The 16642-nt window shown below is 46.4% G+C and overlaps 1 protein-coding gene across 35 annotated transcripts in view; it reads right to left on the bottom strand.

Moving 5' to 3' along the window:
- Positions 1-1557: 1557 nt before the first annotated feature.
- LOC112922739 (kinesin-like protein KIF16B) overlaps positions 1558-16642 on the bottom strand; it is a 314279-nt gene continuing 299194 nt past the window's right edge. For 31 of the 35 annotated variants that reach the window (XM_072736437.1, XM_072736434.1, XM_072736450.1 and 28 more), the window contains one exon: positions 13049-16394. In XM_072736437.1, coding sequence (XP_072592538.1) covers positions 16236-16394 — 159 coding nt within the window. In that variant the 3' untranslated portion in view covers positions 13049-16235. Of the gene's footprint in view, positions 2083-7087; positions 7283-13048; positions 16395-16642 lie in introns of those variants that run through there. The other 4 variants (XM_072736435.1, XM_072736422.1, XM_072736421.1 and 1 more) reach the window with 1 other exon arrangement.

Raw genomic sequence — 16642 nt, forward strand, 5'->3', positions numbered from 1 at the left:
CGCATGTACACTCACATGCAGTTTAGGAAAACTCTTCATGATGTAGCTAAAGCAAATTATCAAAAAGTGTGAAAAGCAGAATGCTTTCTTAATTTGCTTTTTAAAATTTAGAAATGGCTATAAAAAATAAAATATAGCCCACCATAAAATTTCTGAAAATGGAAAAGAGATTAGAGAAAAAAATGAGATATCTGTTAAATCCACTATCATATACATATATATATATGATATATATATATATGAGATATATATATGCTTGGTTATAATTAAGTATAATATATACTTATGTATACTTACATACAATATATACTTATATATAATATATAGTTATATATCATACTTAATTATATAGTTATATATACTTAATTATAATATAATGTATATATGTATACATTTTATAAAAATAGGGTTTCCTATTGCTATTTATTATTAATTAATATATTATCTTTTGCTATTAATTAACAGATTAATGAATTAATGTACAGGATGGATATTATATAATAGCTGATATTAATATTCTATTAATAATCCTATATTTTAAGAATGTGACCATACTCAGAAGCTACCACTAATTAAGCTTCTACTATAAGTTAAATATATACATACTATAAATTTCCATCTGCACATTCCATCACTTAGCGATTCCCACTCTCCCATAACCTGTTTTTTTCACTTAACATGGTACTTATATTTTTATGTCAATAAATGGAGACTGCATTCTCATATTTAATAGCTGCATTGCATTTTACTGCAATAGAGGCACCCTTATTAATTTAGCTATTCCTTTATGGGCATTATTCCATTTCATCAAAATCATATCAGTGTTTTTGTTGGTTAAGTACTACCATAAGTGTTCATGTATTTTTGTGCAATTGTCTGATTATTTCTATAGAAATAGAATATAGAATTCTAAACATATATGTCACTATGTAACAAACCATCCTAAAATGCAAAAATACCTTAAAAGGGCAACAATGTATCACTTCTCACCATTGTGTGGGTTGGCCGGGCTTAGCTGGGCAGTTCTTCTGCTCTGTGAGGTGCTGGCTGGGCTCGCTGATCCAGCTGTAGTCATGGGGTCAGCCAGAGCCTCTCTCTCCATGTGGTCTCTCCAGTTGTGTAGCCAGCCATCTTCACGCGGTGGCTCAGAGGGACGCGGTGGCTCAGAGGGCCAAGACGGCAAAAATGGAAACTGTCAAACCTCTGCAGGCCTAGTCTCTGACACTGTAATGCTTCTCTTATGCAGCATTGTGTTGGTCACAGCAAGACTCCACGTGAGCCCAGATAACTGATGGAAGAATGGGAGCTCACATTGCTAGAGGGTGTGTGGGACAGGAAGGGAGGACCTGCTCTGGTCATCTTTGCAAACAGTCTATAGAGAAGTCTGAGCACAGGAAAATCATAAAGGCTTTTGACAAATACTGACCCATAGAGAGACTCATCAGTAACATCCCTACAGTAGAGAGTCAGAAATCAGTTTCTCCATTTATTACAGTACCAGGATCTCTCTAAACTTTTATCAGCCTGAGGTGTCGCAAATGATAGCCCAGGGATGACTTTATTTGAATTTTTAATTTCTAGTAAAGCTGAACATCTGTTGCTATGTTCCATAGCCACATAAATTTCTTTTGTGGGTGTTAATTGTATGCTCACATTCTTTGCCATGTAAAAATCAAAGAGTTTTAAAAAGACATTTAAGAAAACAGATTGTGAGCCTATTTTCATCATTTTGAAAGAGTGCTTTTCAATTCTTTGTCATGTATGTTGCAAACTATTTTTCCGTGTTGTGTTTTGCATTCTTTATAATGCGAACACCATTTGCACCCTTTCATACCCACATCACTCCCAGGTTCAGTCCCAGCGAGCCTAGATTCTTCTGGGTATACCCCATCTTCTCAGGCACGTCCTCAGGGTGAGTTCCTGGGCTGACCGTCTCGTTTGTGGAGCATCTAGAATGCTGGTTTAGGCAGCTCACTCAGGGGAATGTGCTGAGTGACATATCTCACTGTGGGCTGCATTCCTGGGCTGCATTCCAAAAGTTTCTACTGATCATGTTGGAGAGTTTCATAGTTCAGACTGGATCTGGGAAGAGGAACAGCCAGTTTAGGACATCTGAGTTATCACAGCAAACCAAGATCTCTCATTATCCCATGGGAACCAAATTTAGCTTGTTGCTTAGTCACTGTTCTCCTCTGTGCTTGTAGGGCAGTGCCTGGACACCACCAGCTTCCCCTCCCCAGCATCAGAGCCCAGCCCTGGCACCTCAGAAGAATGTCATTCAACAGCTGGCAGAGAAGTCATACCTCTTAGCACTTTCCAATTTGGAGCAGGTTGAGCAGTAGCTTGACAGGCCTGGAAACTGCATGGTGAGCCAGGCTTCTGTGGTGGGTGTTTGGTGGTGAGGTTATAGCCTCAAGTTAGCAATCAAATGCTACCCTAGGTATTCTGTGAAAGTATTTTGCTGCTGTTATTAAAAAGCTTAATGAGTTGACTTTAAGTAAGGGAGGTGTCTTGGATAATCTGGATGGAGACTGACTGAACCCATTGGAAGGCCTTGAACCCAGGACAGATTTTGGGAGAGAGACAGAGAGGGAGGAAACTCCATCTGTGGGTGATAGTTTCTGCCCATGTCCATGGAAGCCCGTACTTGTGGTCTTCCCTCCATTAACGCTGCTCTAGGGACCTCAGATTTGCTGAGCCAGCCTATGATGGTGTAAATGTCCTCTTTGGGAGATGATCTTAGCTCGCCAAACCCACCCTAGTCACCAGGATGCTTCAGCTGGTCCTGTACCTGCAGAATCCATGGGCCTGGGTTATGATTCTGTCCCTGGATGGGGCAGCAGAGAGAAAGCCTAGAAGGGCAAAGAAGCAGGTCTTGAGGCTTGACCAAACAAGCCTGCTGAGGACTGGAAGAAAAGAGGAGGAAGGACTGGTGGGCTAACTTGGGTGTTTGATGGTGGCGCATATACCTGAGGTGGTTGAGGGTCCTAGCTGAACTGGAGCCGAGGGGCTACCTTGTGCTAAGGCACTCAGCACATACCTCTGTATCGTTGTTTGTAAACCTAAGCCAGCTCTGCCTGAGGGCCCACTCAAACTTCTGGCTGAGAATCCCTACCCAGGCTCCTGGCAAACCTTCCCCCTCCAAAATCTGATTTCACGCTCTGGTGTGCCATGACAGTCCTCCAGGTTGGGCCGTCTGGCTGCAGTTGGCCACTTCTAGACTTCCTAGAAACCGGAGTGTCTCCCTTCTTCCGTGTCCCACAGACATACACGATTATCTGTTGCAAATGGAATGTCTCTGAGCCTCTGGTTATAAACATTCCCTTCACTACTCATTCTGGCTTTTTACTAGAACAAGAAACAGCAACATATTTAGGAGCTTAGAAGCAACACCAACTCTAGGGCTTGGGGTAGCCCTTCCAATCTGTTCATGCTGAAGTAAGGAAGGTCAACCAACCCGAAACTTGACTTTCCTTTTCCTCCCAAATACTGAAAGGTGCAGGGATTTCAGCCAGAACACAATCTTAGAAGGCAGGGATTTTTTTCTGCAGCACTGTTTTCAATGACATTGGACATCCATCTATTCAATCTGTAGATCCCACAGGGGCAGATGACCACCCTGTCTGCCTCTCCCTACAGAGTCTTCCCCAGACAAAGCCCCCCAATTTTCCTTACTTCTTCCCCTTTGTTTCCTCCAGTCTGTTTCCGAGCAATAGCCTGAGAAATATTCTTAGAACATTAGTCATTAAGACCCTTAGCCCCCGACTCCAAACATACACACCAACTCGGTGTCATTACCATGGGATATGCCAAGTGCTCAACCAGCAGTGAGCAGAGGAACGTGGTTTTTTTCTTTCCAGAACTCATCACTTAGGTGGACATCGGTCATGGAAACTGAAGGCTACCAGACAGTTGTTACCGGGCTTGTATTTGCCACGGAGTCCTGGAGTCTAACCCCTCACTGGGCACTTTGGCAACTCAGCCCTAGAGGGCTGAGTGGTTGCCCCACACCACACCCAGCCTCACCATTGTGGGTACCTGCTGGCCCCCAACACAGTGACCAGATTCTCATCTTCCTGTCCTGAGCCTATGATGCTTCATGTCCCTGGGGAGCCCTGCAGTCACTTTCCTGGTGGATTCTGATGCCCTGCCTCAGGAGCCTTCCTGGAGACTTGGAGGGCTGGGAAGAAGCTCCTCTGGATCCATTTTCCTGTAGGAGCCATGCTGATGTCATCTGGGCCCCTGGTCTTTCAGCTGGGAGACCGTGGATACCCTCAGACCCGTGAGGGTGGGCCTACGAGGGAGCCAGAGGGTGGAGAAACAGGAGAGGGAAGGAGAGAAAGAAAAGTGTGATGGGGGAGCGGGGTGGAGTGGGGAGAGGGCTCTGGAACTGGTTTGCTGGGTGACCCCCCATCCCTGTTATTTATTTCACAATTGTTACCAAGCACCTGCTGAGAGCCACTGAAATGGTTTCTGCCATCTGCAGGCTGACAGGTGACAGGGAGGAGACAGATTTGCAAACAAACCCATGTCCCCCTCCCAGTCGGACCGGGGGCGGCTCCCCCCTCCCCCGGGCTCACCAACTGGATTTTGGATGCTGAAGCTTTTTTGTTTTCGTTTTTAATTTCTCTCCCATAGGACTCTATTGACTCTGATACCTAGGAAGGAGAAACAGGTCTGCTATACAGTAGAGTCAGACAGTCAACACACGTGACTAAATCAATTACTGGGAAAAAAATGGAATATTCTACATACAGTAAAGCCCTTGGCAACATACAGTCCTATGAATCTTACAAATGCCTACACTTGTATAACCATCCCCACACTCAAGGTCGAGAATGGCCCCTCGCCCTAAAACATTCCCACCTGCTGCCCCTTTGTGGGAACTTCCCCTGACCCCCTTCACCAGCACTGAGGTTTCCTTTGCATGTAGTTCCGCCTTCACAAGATGGTCATATAAACGGAGTCTACCGGGAATTATATTAAAGAGTTGTTATTAATTTATTGCTTGACCCAGTTCTACAATAGGTGTTTCCTGCTGCTTTTTGCTATGTTTTCTTTGATCCCTCTGCATCAGAGGAGGATGTAACAGCACATTTAGAGAGAATAGAAAACAGGCTTTCCTGGGTGTCACAACCTGTTACTGGAAACGCCACACTGTAAGGGGCAGAGCTTCTTGCCTCAGGGCATATCCTGGGAGACAGAGCTCCCCGACCTGCCCAGCACCAGCCCTGAGGCCCCTTGTCCTTGGTGGGTCCAGCTCAGCATGACCCACCCTCCCTTCCCCTCCCCTGCGACTGCATAGCTCTCTCCCCCCATCCCTCCCATGGATCCCCGGTTGCTGTTTCCCCCGCCCTGCCCCCAGGTCTTCGGGAGAACCCAGGGGTCTATGCCTGTAAGAGGCTTATGCTTCAGGGTAGGTCTGTCTCTGCCCTCGACCATTTCTCAGGATGGCAGGGGTTCCAGGAAACAGCAATTCCCTCAAGCTTCAAAAGATGCATTGCTCTGCACAACCCATTGACACTTGGGCACACAGTGTCACATCAGGCCATTCTGTGTGTGCTCTCTCAGTCCTTCTGAGACATCTCTGGCAGCCCTCAGAGAGGACAAAAAAGCAAACTCAAACCAGTCCTTTCTGAACTAGAGATTTTTGTTATAAGGCAGTGGAGAAGGAAGCTCAACCTAAGTGCTTGAATGCATTTTCTGCATTACCTGTATTTTGCCGTTCCCCCTTTACCACGTGGATGATGGCTAATTCTAGAGATTGCTTAAAATATGTCTTATCTATTCAGACTTCTCCTTTTGAAAAACCTCACTTTTTCTGAATTTCCTTGAATTCGCAGGTCTGGCTTTGGCTTGTCTCCACTGATAAGCCCTGTGACAGCGTATTTCTCAGATGGTGGGGACTGTTACAGCTCACGCGTCTGTACCTGTACAGGATGAAGCTTTCTTTGTGATCAGATGTACTCTCAACCACTTGTCATCCTCCACACCCATGAGCCGGTCGCCTGTCACTGATACTGGGAATTTTAATGAAAATAAATGAAGTTCTTTGAGTTCCCTGGACAGCATCCATTTTAAGAGGAAGACAAATACCAGCCCGGCCACTGTGGGCTGACTGGAGAGGTAAGATGGGGAAGCAAGCAACTATTAAATGTCCATTTTCCTTCTTGAGGATTTCATTCTGATAATTGGAGAAGTTTGTGCCCCAGAGCCAGGAGGCATGTTCTATGTCAGCCGCGTGACTGACTTCTTGTGCTCCTAGACTCTTTGGGCAGGTCCCTTCTAGAACTCCTTTCCTGCATCACCGCTTCATACCCAAAGCATCCCCTCCCCTTTGATCTACCTCCTGGGGTGGGTGAGCAGGAAAGCTCAAATGGGAAGGCAAGGCCTGGATTCCACGCCTGGCAGAGCCAGCCCGCAGCGGGGAGAAGCGCTCACGCAGAAAGGCTAACCAGAGCCTGGGAGGAACGACAATGGAGACGACACCTCCAACACCTTTGCTATGGGATGTTAAATGTTTTCAGGCAATACCTACTCCTGAGTTCCACAGCTCACAGCAGCCAGGAAAACAGCCGTTTCAGGGCTTTTGAAGGTCAATGTCATGGCCCGGTACCAGGAATGGTATGGCAATCTTGTTTCTCGTGGGGATAAACACAGACAAGTGATTTTTCAGGTGAGTAGCACCCCAGATCCCTCGGGTGGAAGGGATGAAGCTGTCCGCCTTGAGTGGAGAGAATGCAGGTGATCCCATACACAGGAGGAAGGGTGCTCTATGGGCTGCAAGACGGGCACAGAAACTACTGCATCTAATCCATGGCATCTAAACCTTGGGTCCCCAAGCCCTTGACCATAGGGCTCACTCCCCTGCTGGATGCCCTAGAAACCAGTGTGTGCCCCCTGGGCCTATTGGGACCTACTTCTGCCTTACATGGCCATGACATTAGAGAAGATCCTTCCAAAGTGCCTTTCTTTGTCACATAAGGGGAGAATAGAGAAAAACCAACTATCATGGCAGTGCAGGACTGGGTGTCCTACGATGCTTTGGTTTCTTGTCTTTTTAAAGCAGTCTGTAAATAGTTCTTACCATTTCAGAAAAACTAGCACGTGGCAAAGGCCGGGTGAGGCTGGAGATGCTTGCGGTAGCATTTCCCACATGATGAGATGGCATCACACTGGGCAGGTCCCACATGGCTGCGGCTGCTTTGAGAGACGAGAGTGTCCAGTCTCTTGGGCTACCTGAGAAAGGTTTGCAACACATTTCACCATTGCAGGTCAGCTCCTAGAGGGCAGAGGGCATGAGGATTAATTCCCAGACTAGCACCCCGTGCCCGGCAATCAGCATACACAGCACCTCGACCACGTCCAGTGATGGGTTGTGGTGGGGGCCTGAGGGCATGGATTCCAGATTGTTCTCTGAGACTTGATGGGTAGCTGGTAAGTGTTAGGTCCAGGCTTCAACTGGAGCAAAAGCTCAGTGTGCCAGTTTGTGAACGCGGATCTCCCAGCCCCAAACCCATACCAGTCTGCTCTGGGAGGCAGAGACTGGAACTCCGCAAACCTTATTTCTGCTCTGCCAGCTGCTCCCAGTCAGGATCTGCCAAGGCAGGGCCCTAGAGGGAGACCCCCAGGCTGGGGGAGCGAGAAAGGATGTTTCTTTTGCTTTCTCTTCCTGTGAGCATCATCTCAGCAACACTTCTGGTCTTCCTCTCCTGATTAGATCACTCCCTGTTCCTGTCAGCTTTGCCTCCGCCACACTCCTGCCACCCAGGAGCAGCAGCTGAGTCCAGCTTGCAGTTTTCCCAACATGTGCCAATGAGCCTCACTGTGGCCCCACCCGCAGAGAACCAGCACCTCCCCCTCCTCTGAGGCCTGGTCCCAGCTCCCTCAGACCCTTTCTGCAGCTCGGACACCAGCACCAGCCCTGGTGCCCCTTTCTCTTTGCATTCTCAGTTTCAACTCCGTGGGGCACCTTTCCTCCATGCTTCTGACTTCCTTCTCGTGCCCCCCCAGCCTTCAGGGGGGAAGGTGCTTCCTGTAGTTACTACTTTGAGTTCTCTGATTTTTACTTTTTAAGTGACCTAGAATTTTTTAAAAATTCTTTTTATGAAAATAACTGGCGTGCTATCTCCCGACTCACCCCACGATTGACACACTCCTCATTTTCCTCTAATCCAGGCAGGGGCAGTGGGCCTGGAGCTAACCCAGGACATTGAGGCTCCGGTTAGGGACTTGGGTAGGCCACAACCTCTCTCAAGCTGCTTTACTTTTGGTAAATGAAGAAATGGATTGGAGTCAGAGATGGTAACCTGGGGAGAGAGCAGCCTGAGGGTGCGGGCTTGTCTGCACACGCACTTCGGCAACATGCCCTGAAGTCCCTTTGGAGAGGATGTCCTCGCCATCCCCATGTGGACTGCCTAGTATCCAAATGGATTGTAGATCCAGATTGTTTCCAAGGCTCCTTCCAGCTCTGACAACCTTTTGTCTGTAGCCAGGTGCACTGCTGTCCCGCTCACAACCAGTGATTTTGCCAGGAGCTTGGAGAATGTCCCAAAGGTGGTGCAACTCAATTGAGGCAATTTCAGCAATTTCAGCCTGGTCATAGGCACACGAAGAAAATGCAAGAAATAACTGGCCCCTCTCTTGGGGCCACTCTGAGCAACACAGACCTCCCCGGAGGTATTAAAAGTATGCTAAGTTGTGTTCTCCGGGGCCTCCGTGGGTTATAATCTATCCCTCATCCACAAGATGCCGTTTTACTGGCAGGCTTTCCAGAACAGATGGGGACTTTTCTTCTACGCTTTGAATGCTTTGCTTGGCTTAAGGACACAAGAGGCTTGGACTCTGGTAGCAGAAGGCTCATGGTTTTTTGGAAACTAGCAGGGCTCCTGCCATCTCTAAGAGTATCCGAGGCTTTCAGCAGCCCCACCAGTTCACTGAGGTCACAGCCACACGTGCAAAGCAGTGGCACATGGAGTTGGCGTGGCACTCAGTAGAGGCAGCAGGAAGCTGATACTACTGAATGCTGAAAAGAAGTGCCATGGGCAGCCAGAGGGCCCTGGCTTTTAACTTGAATAGATTTGTCCCTGCACAAAAGCTACTTAGGGAGGGAGTCTTTGAAGGGTCCCTGCCCCCAACAAAATCAACTCTTACCTCAGCATGCACAGCCCTGTTGACTCTGAGAGACAAGCGTTTGAGCCAGAGGAACATCAGAGAGAAGGCACATGAGCCTGGCTGTTTGTGATCCCTGAGGCCCGTGTCCCAGGCTGAGCACAACCCTCTACTTCTGCTGTACCTTCTTCTCACGTGACGCGTGTCCTGGCCTCCATGGCCTCTTGCTCATGTGGGAAGCTTTCACTGGCCACAGCCACAGCCAATGGCAGTCTGACCCTATTAGCGATACTGTCCTTGGTGGGGGCCAAGGAGGACTCTCTCTGCTCGCATCCATCCACCGGAGAAGCTAGTTTACTAAATGGCTTAGTGAATTAATGCACGAAGAGCAATGGTCCTTTTGAACGGTAGCACTGAATTCATACTAATTGGATCAGACGAAAATGTTTTGAGCACCTTGAGTTAGGAATGTCAGTCTCTGAGCCATCATATCCACAGAAACTTGACCTGCTTCATTGAACCCCAGTCTCAGGCTGGCTGGGCGAGTTTTTGCTTTCTGTTCCAGTCAAGGGGCTTCTCTGTACATCCAATGGATGGGCTATAGGCCGTTTTTTAAATCTAGAAATAATCTTTTCTCGTACAGAGGAGGCTGGGATGATGACGCTCAGGCTCAGAAGGCAGATAGAGGGCTTGATGTCCACGTGGGGCTGCAGATCATGTCACCCCAGGCTTAAGGAGGACTCAGCGTCCCTGTGCGGTTGCTGGTCTAAATCATGAACCAAACCCCACAACTAGCTCAGTTCCTTGACAGTGGTGTCTCGTAGGAACCCAAAGACAAGACATGAGCTTTACTTGGATTTGCTGGCAACCGTGGTATGGAAGTTCGGACACACCCCAGCCAGATAACCGAGGCTCTGTGGAGAACATGCTTCTCTAAGGCGAGAGCCTCTGAAATCTCAGAACCTTAAATACACTATAGTCGAAGTTGTAAGAGCAGAACCGGCAGGCTCTACGGCTCTCCCCAGATTGTTGTCCCTCGGTTGTTACATGTAATCGGGAAGTTTGCTTCTCTTCATTACCTGTGATTTAAAGGATGAGCGCTAGTTACCACGAGCTCTTCCTCCCCAGGGATATCCTTCCAGAACAGTGGTAGCTGATGGGAAACGTGATCTCATTTACAAAATTTCAGCCAGCAGCCTCTCAAGTGCCCTTTCCTCTGGCTGCTGTCTCTCTCTCCAATATGTCACTGTCCCTTATGTTCTCTTCAGGTTACAGCGATGATGAGTTTTCCCTCTTGCACTCGCTTTCCTCAATTTGGAGCAATCTCTCTGCCTCCTTGGCACTCATTTCTCCTCACTGCTCAGGTATTAGCTTAGGAAAATCGCAGAGCCTCCCAGATGAGATCACTGGGCTAGTATGTTCTCCCAGCACCGCCTACTCTTGCTCCGTGACATTTATCATTTTGGTTGCACCAGCACAGGTGAGTTGCCGAGTGCACTGAGCTCCCTGAGGCCACACTGCTCACCACTGTGGGAGGGGAGGGGCCCAGCCCCGTGCTAGGCCGGGGAAGGTGCTCATGAGCACGTGTTGAATGACTGGTGACATGTTGGTGGCAGCAAGGAGCAGGCTAATTCTCTAACAACCAGGAATGAGCAGAACACAGCCAGTTTGCTCTAGATCTCTGTGCCATGTTCTCTTGGCTGAGATCTCAACACTGAGCGCGGCCAGTGGAAGGAATCACACGGATGGCTGAAGTTTGGTGTGATCCTTCCTTCACCATCCCTGGGGCTGGGTGGTGGCCATGACACGCACAGAAGTGGCTTCAAGTTGGGCAAGCACTGTCCGTACTTTATGGGCTTTCTAAGGCCCACCTCGCTGTGTCTGCAAGGTCCGGAGAGGAGGGCTCACGCAGGGACGTGGGGCCCGGCCAGCTAGCAGCACTTTCCTGATGAGAAACACACATGCGTGTAACAGACAGCGAGCCCGGGGGCCAGCAAGCTCTTCAGATGCAGGCTCCACCGCAGAATATTCTGCACTTCAGATCCCGAGGGGACCACCACACTCTTTGGCCACGAGTTCTTCACGAGAAATATCTAAGGCTGCTGCCCTTGTGCCTGAAGGCAGAGAATCCTGTATCATGTAAACATGACCTTCCCCGTCTGTTTATAAGGGAGTAACAGCCGGTGTTTTAATATGACCGCAACCAAAGAATTGCACCCCCCGTGAATCGACTTTATTTTTTACATCCATTAAATTTGGGGCTTAGGGGCACCTAGGAGGCTCAGTTGGCTAAGTGTCTGCCTTCGGCTCAGGTCATAATCCTAGGGTCCTGGGCTGGAGCCCCATGTTGGGCTCCCCAGGGGGGAACCTGCTCCCTCTCCCTCTGCCTGCCGCTTCCCCTGCTAGTGCGAGCACACACTCTCTGATAAATAAAATCTTTAAAAAAAAAATTAGGGCTTAAAACACCATAGGAAAGAGAGTCATTTATAATGTCAAGCTACCCCCCCCCCCCTGCCTCCACCACCACATCCCTCCAACCCCCACACCAGTTTCTAGCTTATTTTCAGGAGAGAAGCTAACAGGATTTAGAATCATTTAAAGTGCAAATATTAAAGAAAGCTCTTAATCACCACAAACTAGTATGATTGTTCGCTGTGATTCTCTCCTCTAAGAGATTCCCTGGCAGCTTTGGAGAAGCAGCTGCAGTCTTCTGCCTCCCTCCTTCCCTTCCTTCCGCATGGCTGAGAAGGAAGAGGAACCTCAGGAATAGCAGGCCCCTGGGCTGTAATTCAGTGAGAAGCTCTCAGGCACAATGTTAAGTGCTACTGAAACACTTCTGCAAATATTAACTGTGCTTAAGGATTTTTGACGCTTTGAGGAAAAGAACTCTGTTTTCAAGCAGTGAAGATATTGGACTATATTTTTCATGTGTTTTTCCCCCCAGTCTTAAATTCTAGAGACAGGTTTCTTTATTTCTGGTGACCTGCCTTAATGGTACTGAACACTGTATGTTGACCCTATGGGGCTTTTGCATTCAGCTGATGCATTTCCACTACACATCGCCAATTTTGTACCTAGTGCACTTTCCCACTTTAAATGCGTGAAGAGAGATGGCTTGTGCATCTTTTTTTGCAAACACATTTATCCCTCTCTCCCTGAGAGGAAAACATTCTGCTTTTCCAGCAACAGAAAAGGAGCAAAATCAAATCAATGAACCTCAAATTCCCACAGAAGAATCAGTTTTTGGAGAGGTAACCCCCAGAGAAAGAAAAGCTTCATTATTTTATTTTCAAATGAAGGGGTACCAAATGGACACAAAGAAAGAACATTTTATATTTAGTCATTTTCCAAGAGATGCACAAAAGGGAGAACTTCTTAGAAAGGCACAGGGTACCTCAGGGGACAGTACCAGAGCTTTGTGTGCAGAACTGCAGTGATAAACGCATGTGAATTGCTATTTGCAGGGAACAAGGATGAAGTCCTATCCTTGAACCCCTTCGGTTCAGCCAACTGTCTCTGCCTCTCCTACTGTCTCAAAATGTAACTGAATTCTCTACTGGGTTGCTAAATGAAGGCTTCTGAAAGTAACAGCCTGCCCAACACCAACACAGTTCCTGATTACCCCCCAGATACTGCTGAAGGATCAATTTGGTATATGATGCTGTCGAAATTTATGATAAATGGATTTGTTTCAACTCGGAAGTAATTCTGTATCGTGCAAAACTCTGTATTGTGTGAAATTCAAAAATCACAGAATCGTTACCCATGTAATTATCCCCAGAAAAGAACACTCTTTTTTTTTTTTAATTTTTTTTTTTTTTTTTTTAGAAAAGAACACTCTTAACAGAAGAACATAACCAGGTCCTCTTCTTGCAAGTGGAAAGAACACTGCTGTTAAAAGGATATACAAGGTTTAATTTGCCAAAACTGAGTCCCCTTAGATTAATGGTCTTTATTTAGTTTTCCCAAAACATACATCAACTGCTTTAGTTTTATGTAGATTGTCAAGAAGTATATTTCAAACCTCTTTTGAACCCTACTGATTGGAAAGCAGGACACCACTGAATATCTTCTCAGGACTGTCTTGAATTGACATCCAAGTGCCTTCTGAGGAGATGAGGTTTGCCTTGTGGTAGGCTCAGCATAAGTAATAATCAGTCCCATCACAACAGGACACTGCTCTCCATCTCCGAGAGCATGTCTGAGGAAATGATGGGGCACACGTGGGATTGTGCCCTGGGGGAGAGGAGTCTGAATCTTCCCTTTGAAACTTGAACCCACAACACCAACGTGCCCCAATTGTGAGGCTGGAAACTGTGGCCTAGCAGCAGCTACACATCTGAGTTCACAGATGCTCTAAGCTGTGAAACTCCGGTTGCTTCTGCCCAGACTCCAAACATATGCTGTCTAGAGCACTGAGTATGGGTAGCCAGGGCCAAATTGAGCAGAACTGAGTATTTGTACATACAAATGTAAATAGAAGTGGCCCTGGGGCCTGGTTACCCTGTTCATGAATCTTTAAAGCATCTCCCCATTACTGGCCAGAGAATCTAGATGTCCATCATTAGAGAGCCAGCATGTCTTGGTTACTATCTATTCACATGCCCCAAATTAATCAAATGTCTGGGTGGGATCCAGGCTGAAGATGCCTGTACTGCTTGTGATTATAAACAAGTGTGGTGCACACATTTTATTGCAAAAGCAAGACCTAGGACATGCTAAAGCAGCTTAAAGAAAGACTTCTAAGTTCCTTAGATTTGTTCAACTGGCTACAAAAATATTGTAAATCAATGGCACCTCAATCTGAATTGCCTAAAATGGTCATCGTAGCATTAATTTGATGCACTTGACGTAATAACCTATGCATTTGCTAATTTTCTTTTACTCCTTTGAATCAGTCAAAACAAGCCTCCCATTTTGTCATCCTGACTCTTACAACTGTTTTTTTTGTCTTCACTCCAGGAAGGGATTCCATTATTTGTTTAGGTGAGTCTGTACATTGGCTTTTCTGCACTCCCTCATGTTGTATTCAGATCAAGCTGATTCCTAGTTTGTATTTCATGTCCACACACCAGGGGCCTACCTGGTCCATCCACCAGGAGTAGTTCTTCCCCTGTTCACAAGCATAGCTAGAATGGGACCTAGATATCATCTTGTGCAACAGCTTGGTTTTCAGTCGGGGAGGCTCAGGCTCAGAGAGGTGAAATGACCCACACTTCCAGCACAGCTGGCTTTAGCCAGAGCCTGTTAGTGCTTGAACTTCAAACTCAACACTGATTTCTTAAAATGAGGGTTTGGAATGAAAAGGTCCTCCGATTCCTGCACTTCTTACAAACACACACATTTGCTTATTCTTGCCAAGTTAGTACTGTATCTTGTGTCACTTCAATGATACACCTGCGTGAGCCTGGCCTCCGGTACAGATCCGAAAGGGCAGGGGACAGATTATCTGGTCAGTGAAGAAAACCATTTGGTTTACTCAGCAAACGAAGGGAAATCTGTACTGTTGTGACTCTCTTTAAATAAATGACCTATGGTTAATTATTATCTCTCAGCTTTTATCCTTTAATCTCTAGGTTTAAATTCTCTGGTAGTAACTGCCTTTCTAAACCTATGCCTGTAATCACCGCTGTAGACAAAAGCAAGTCTTTCTGTAGCAATTTTTGAAGTCCTCATTTCTTCTCATGTTAAACTATGATATCTAATTAGTATAGTAATACTTTTCTCCCTTATTGGGATAACTGCATCTTTAAACATATTTTTCAGGTTGGAGAGCTCAGTTGCACAGGCATATTCTCGAAGCCTGAATGCAAACATGTTTTGTTACCCCGTTCATTTGTGGCTTCAAATGTTACTCCAATGGCATCTTCTGAGACACAAATGCTAAATTATACATTATGGATCTTTCCAAACACATTAGATAAATTTTTAAACAGACCAGTAGGGATGATCATGTTACAAACTTAAAGTGAGCTACAGGATAGATTCTATGACTTCATTTAATGTTGATAGCAGCTCAATTTAAATTTTGAAAAAGCAAATACCTTTAATAAATTTGGTGTGAACGATTATATATTTTGATACAACTATTATACAGGCGTGTGTACATATATAAATCTATAGGGAGAATTATATATATTTCCATATATACCACATTTATATTTTTTCTACTCACATTTTTCACTTTAGTAAAACAAAGCAGTTTTACTGTACATAGATGTGCAATGCTACATTAAGTCCTGAGTAATTTAAGGGATCATTAATCAACTACTATAAATTCTAGTCTTTCAGCCAAAGATCCAGTAGATTCTGTAACAAAAATGTGAAAAAAAGTAACATTTAAAAATAGGCATTCAGCTATGCGCTTGTTTTGTGCTTAGCAGAGTAAGCTCAAGAATGCACCGTGGCCATTTACATTTGGGGAAATCTCCTCAAATATTCAAGATTAAACAAATATCCTATTTGTATGGATTTACAGAAGCTTTACGTGATGTCACCTACATCCAATTTGTCAAGCATGGAAGATTCCAGTCATGATTGGACCAAAATTCCCTTTTGCAGAATATGAAATTCTGTGTAAACATCAGTGGTTAGGTATTGTACAAAAGTTCCGACTCAAATGAGGGGAAAAAGAAAAAAAGAATACAATGAAATAATTTAAAATGCTTCTCTTGGGATGTTGCCAGCCATGTGGAAGGAATATAAAAAATAAGACATATTTTGGTGGAAGAGGAAACCAGATGACAGTCATTTAAGGGACGACTGGAGAGCCGCCCACTTACTTCGGGGAGGTCCTGGGCCGGCTGGGCTCAGAGGGCCCAAGACAATCCAGCCACACCCCTTTTACCCCACGGGCAGACTCCTTTGTGAGAAGAAGGAAGCAGTGTGGAGAGAAGGCCACATTTGATGGCAATGGGACAGCAAAGCTGCCTGTCGGGGTCACGTCAGCAAAGCGAAACATGCCCGTCCTGGGTTCAGGCACTCAGTAGGACCCGGTGAGGCAGCCTGAGCCAGCTGCTGCGCATCTGGCCGCAGCAGGAGGAGGCTGCCCTGCACCGGGCCGGCCACTCCGACGAGAAGGCACTGCATTGGTGGTTTGGGTGGTTCGTCCATCACCCCCAGCTCTACCCCGTCCCGTGGCTGCTGTAGTCAAAGACTCCCTTCTTGAAGAATGGTGAGAACTCGCAAATGGTGTGTTTGGAAAGAGTGAGCCCCACTTTGTCGATGTGCAGGGGGGATGTCGCAGATTGGAGCATCACGCTGAAAAAATCCCTGAGGTATTTCTGAGGAAGAGACAAGAGACAGAGCATGGTGAGATGTTGGGTGGGATCAAGGAGAGGAGAATGAGGTATTTCTGAGGAAGATACAGAGCACAATGATATATTGTTGGGTGAGATCAAGGAGAGAAGAAACTGCAGACACAACTTGCTGCCCACTTTAAAAGAGCTGTTGCTGTCATTACAGTCTTTGGAACTCTGTGAGGCCTTGGCTGTCACCACACCAAGCCACTGCATCCATGACGCAGGTGACT

The sequence above is a fragment of the Vulpes vulpes genome, chromosome 14 (assembly GCF_048418805.1).
Source record: "Vulpes vulpes isolate BD-2025 chromosome 14, VulVul3, whole genome shotgun sequence".
Lineage (NCBI taxonomy): Eukaryota > Metazoa > Chordata > Mammalia > Carnivora > Canidae > Vulpes > Vulpes vulpes.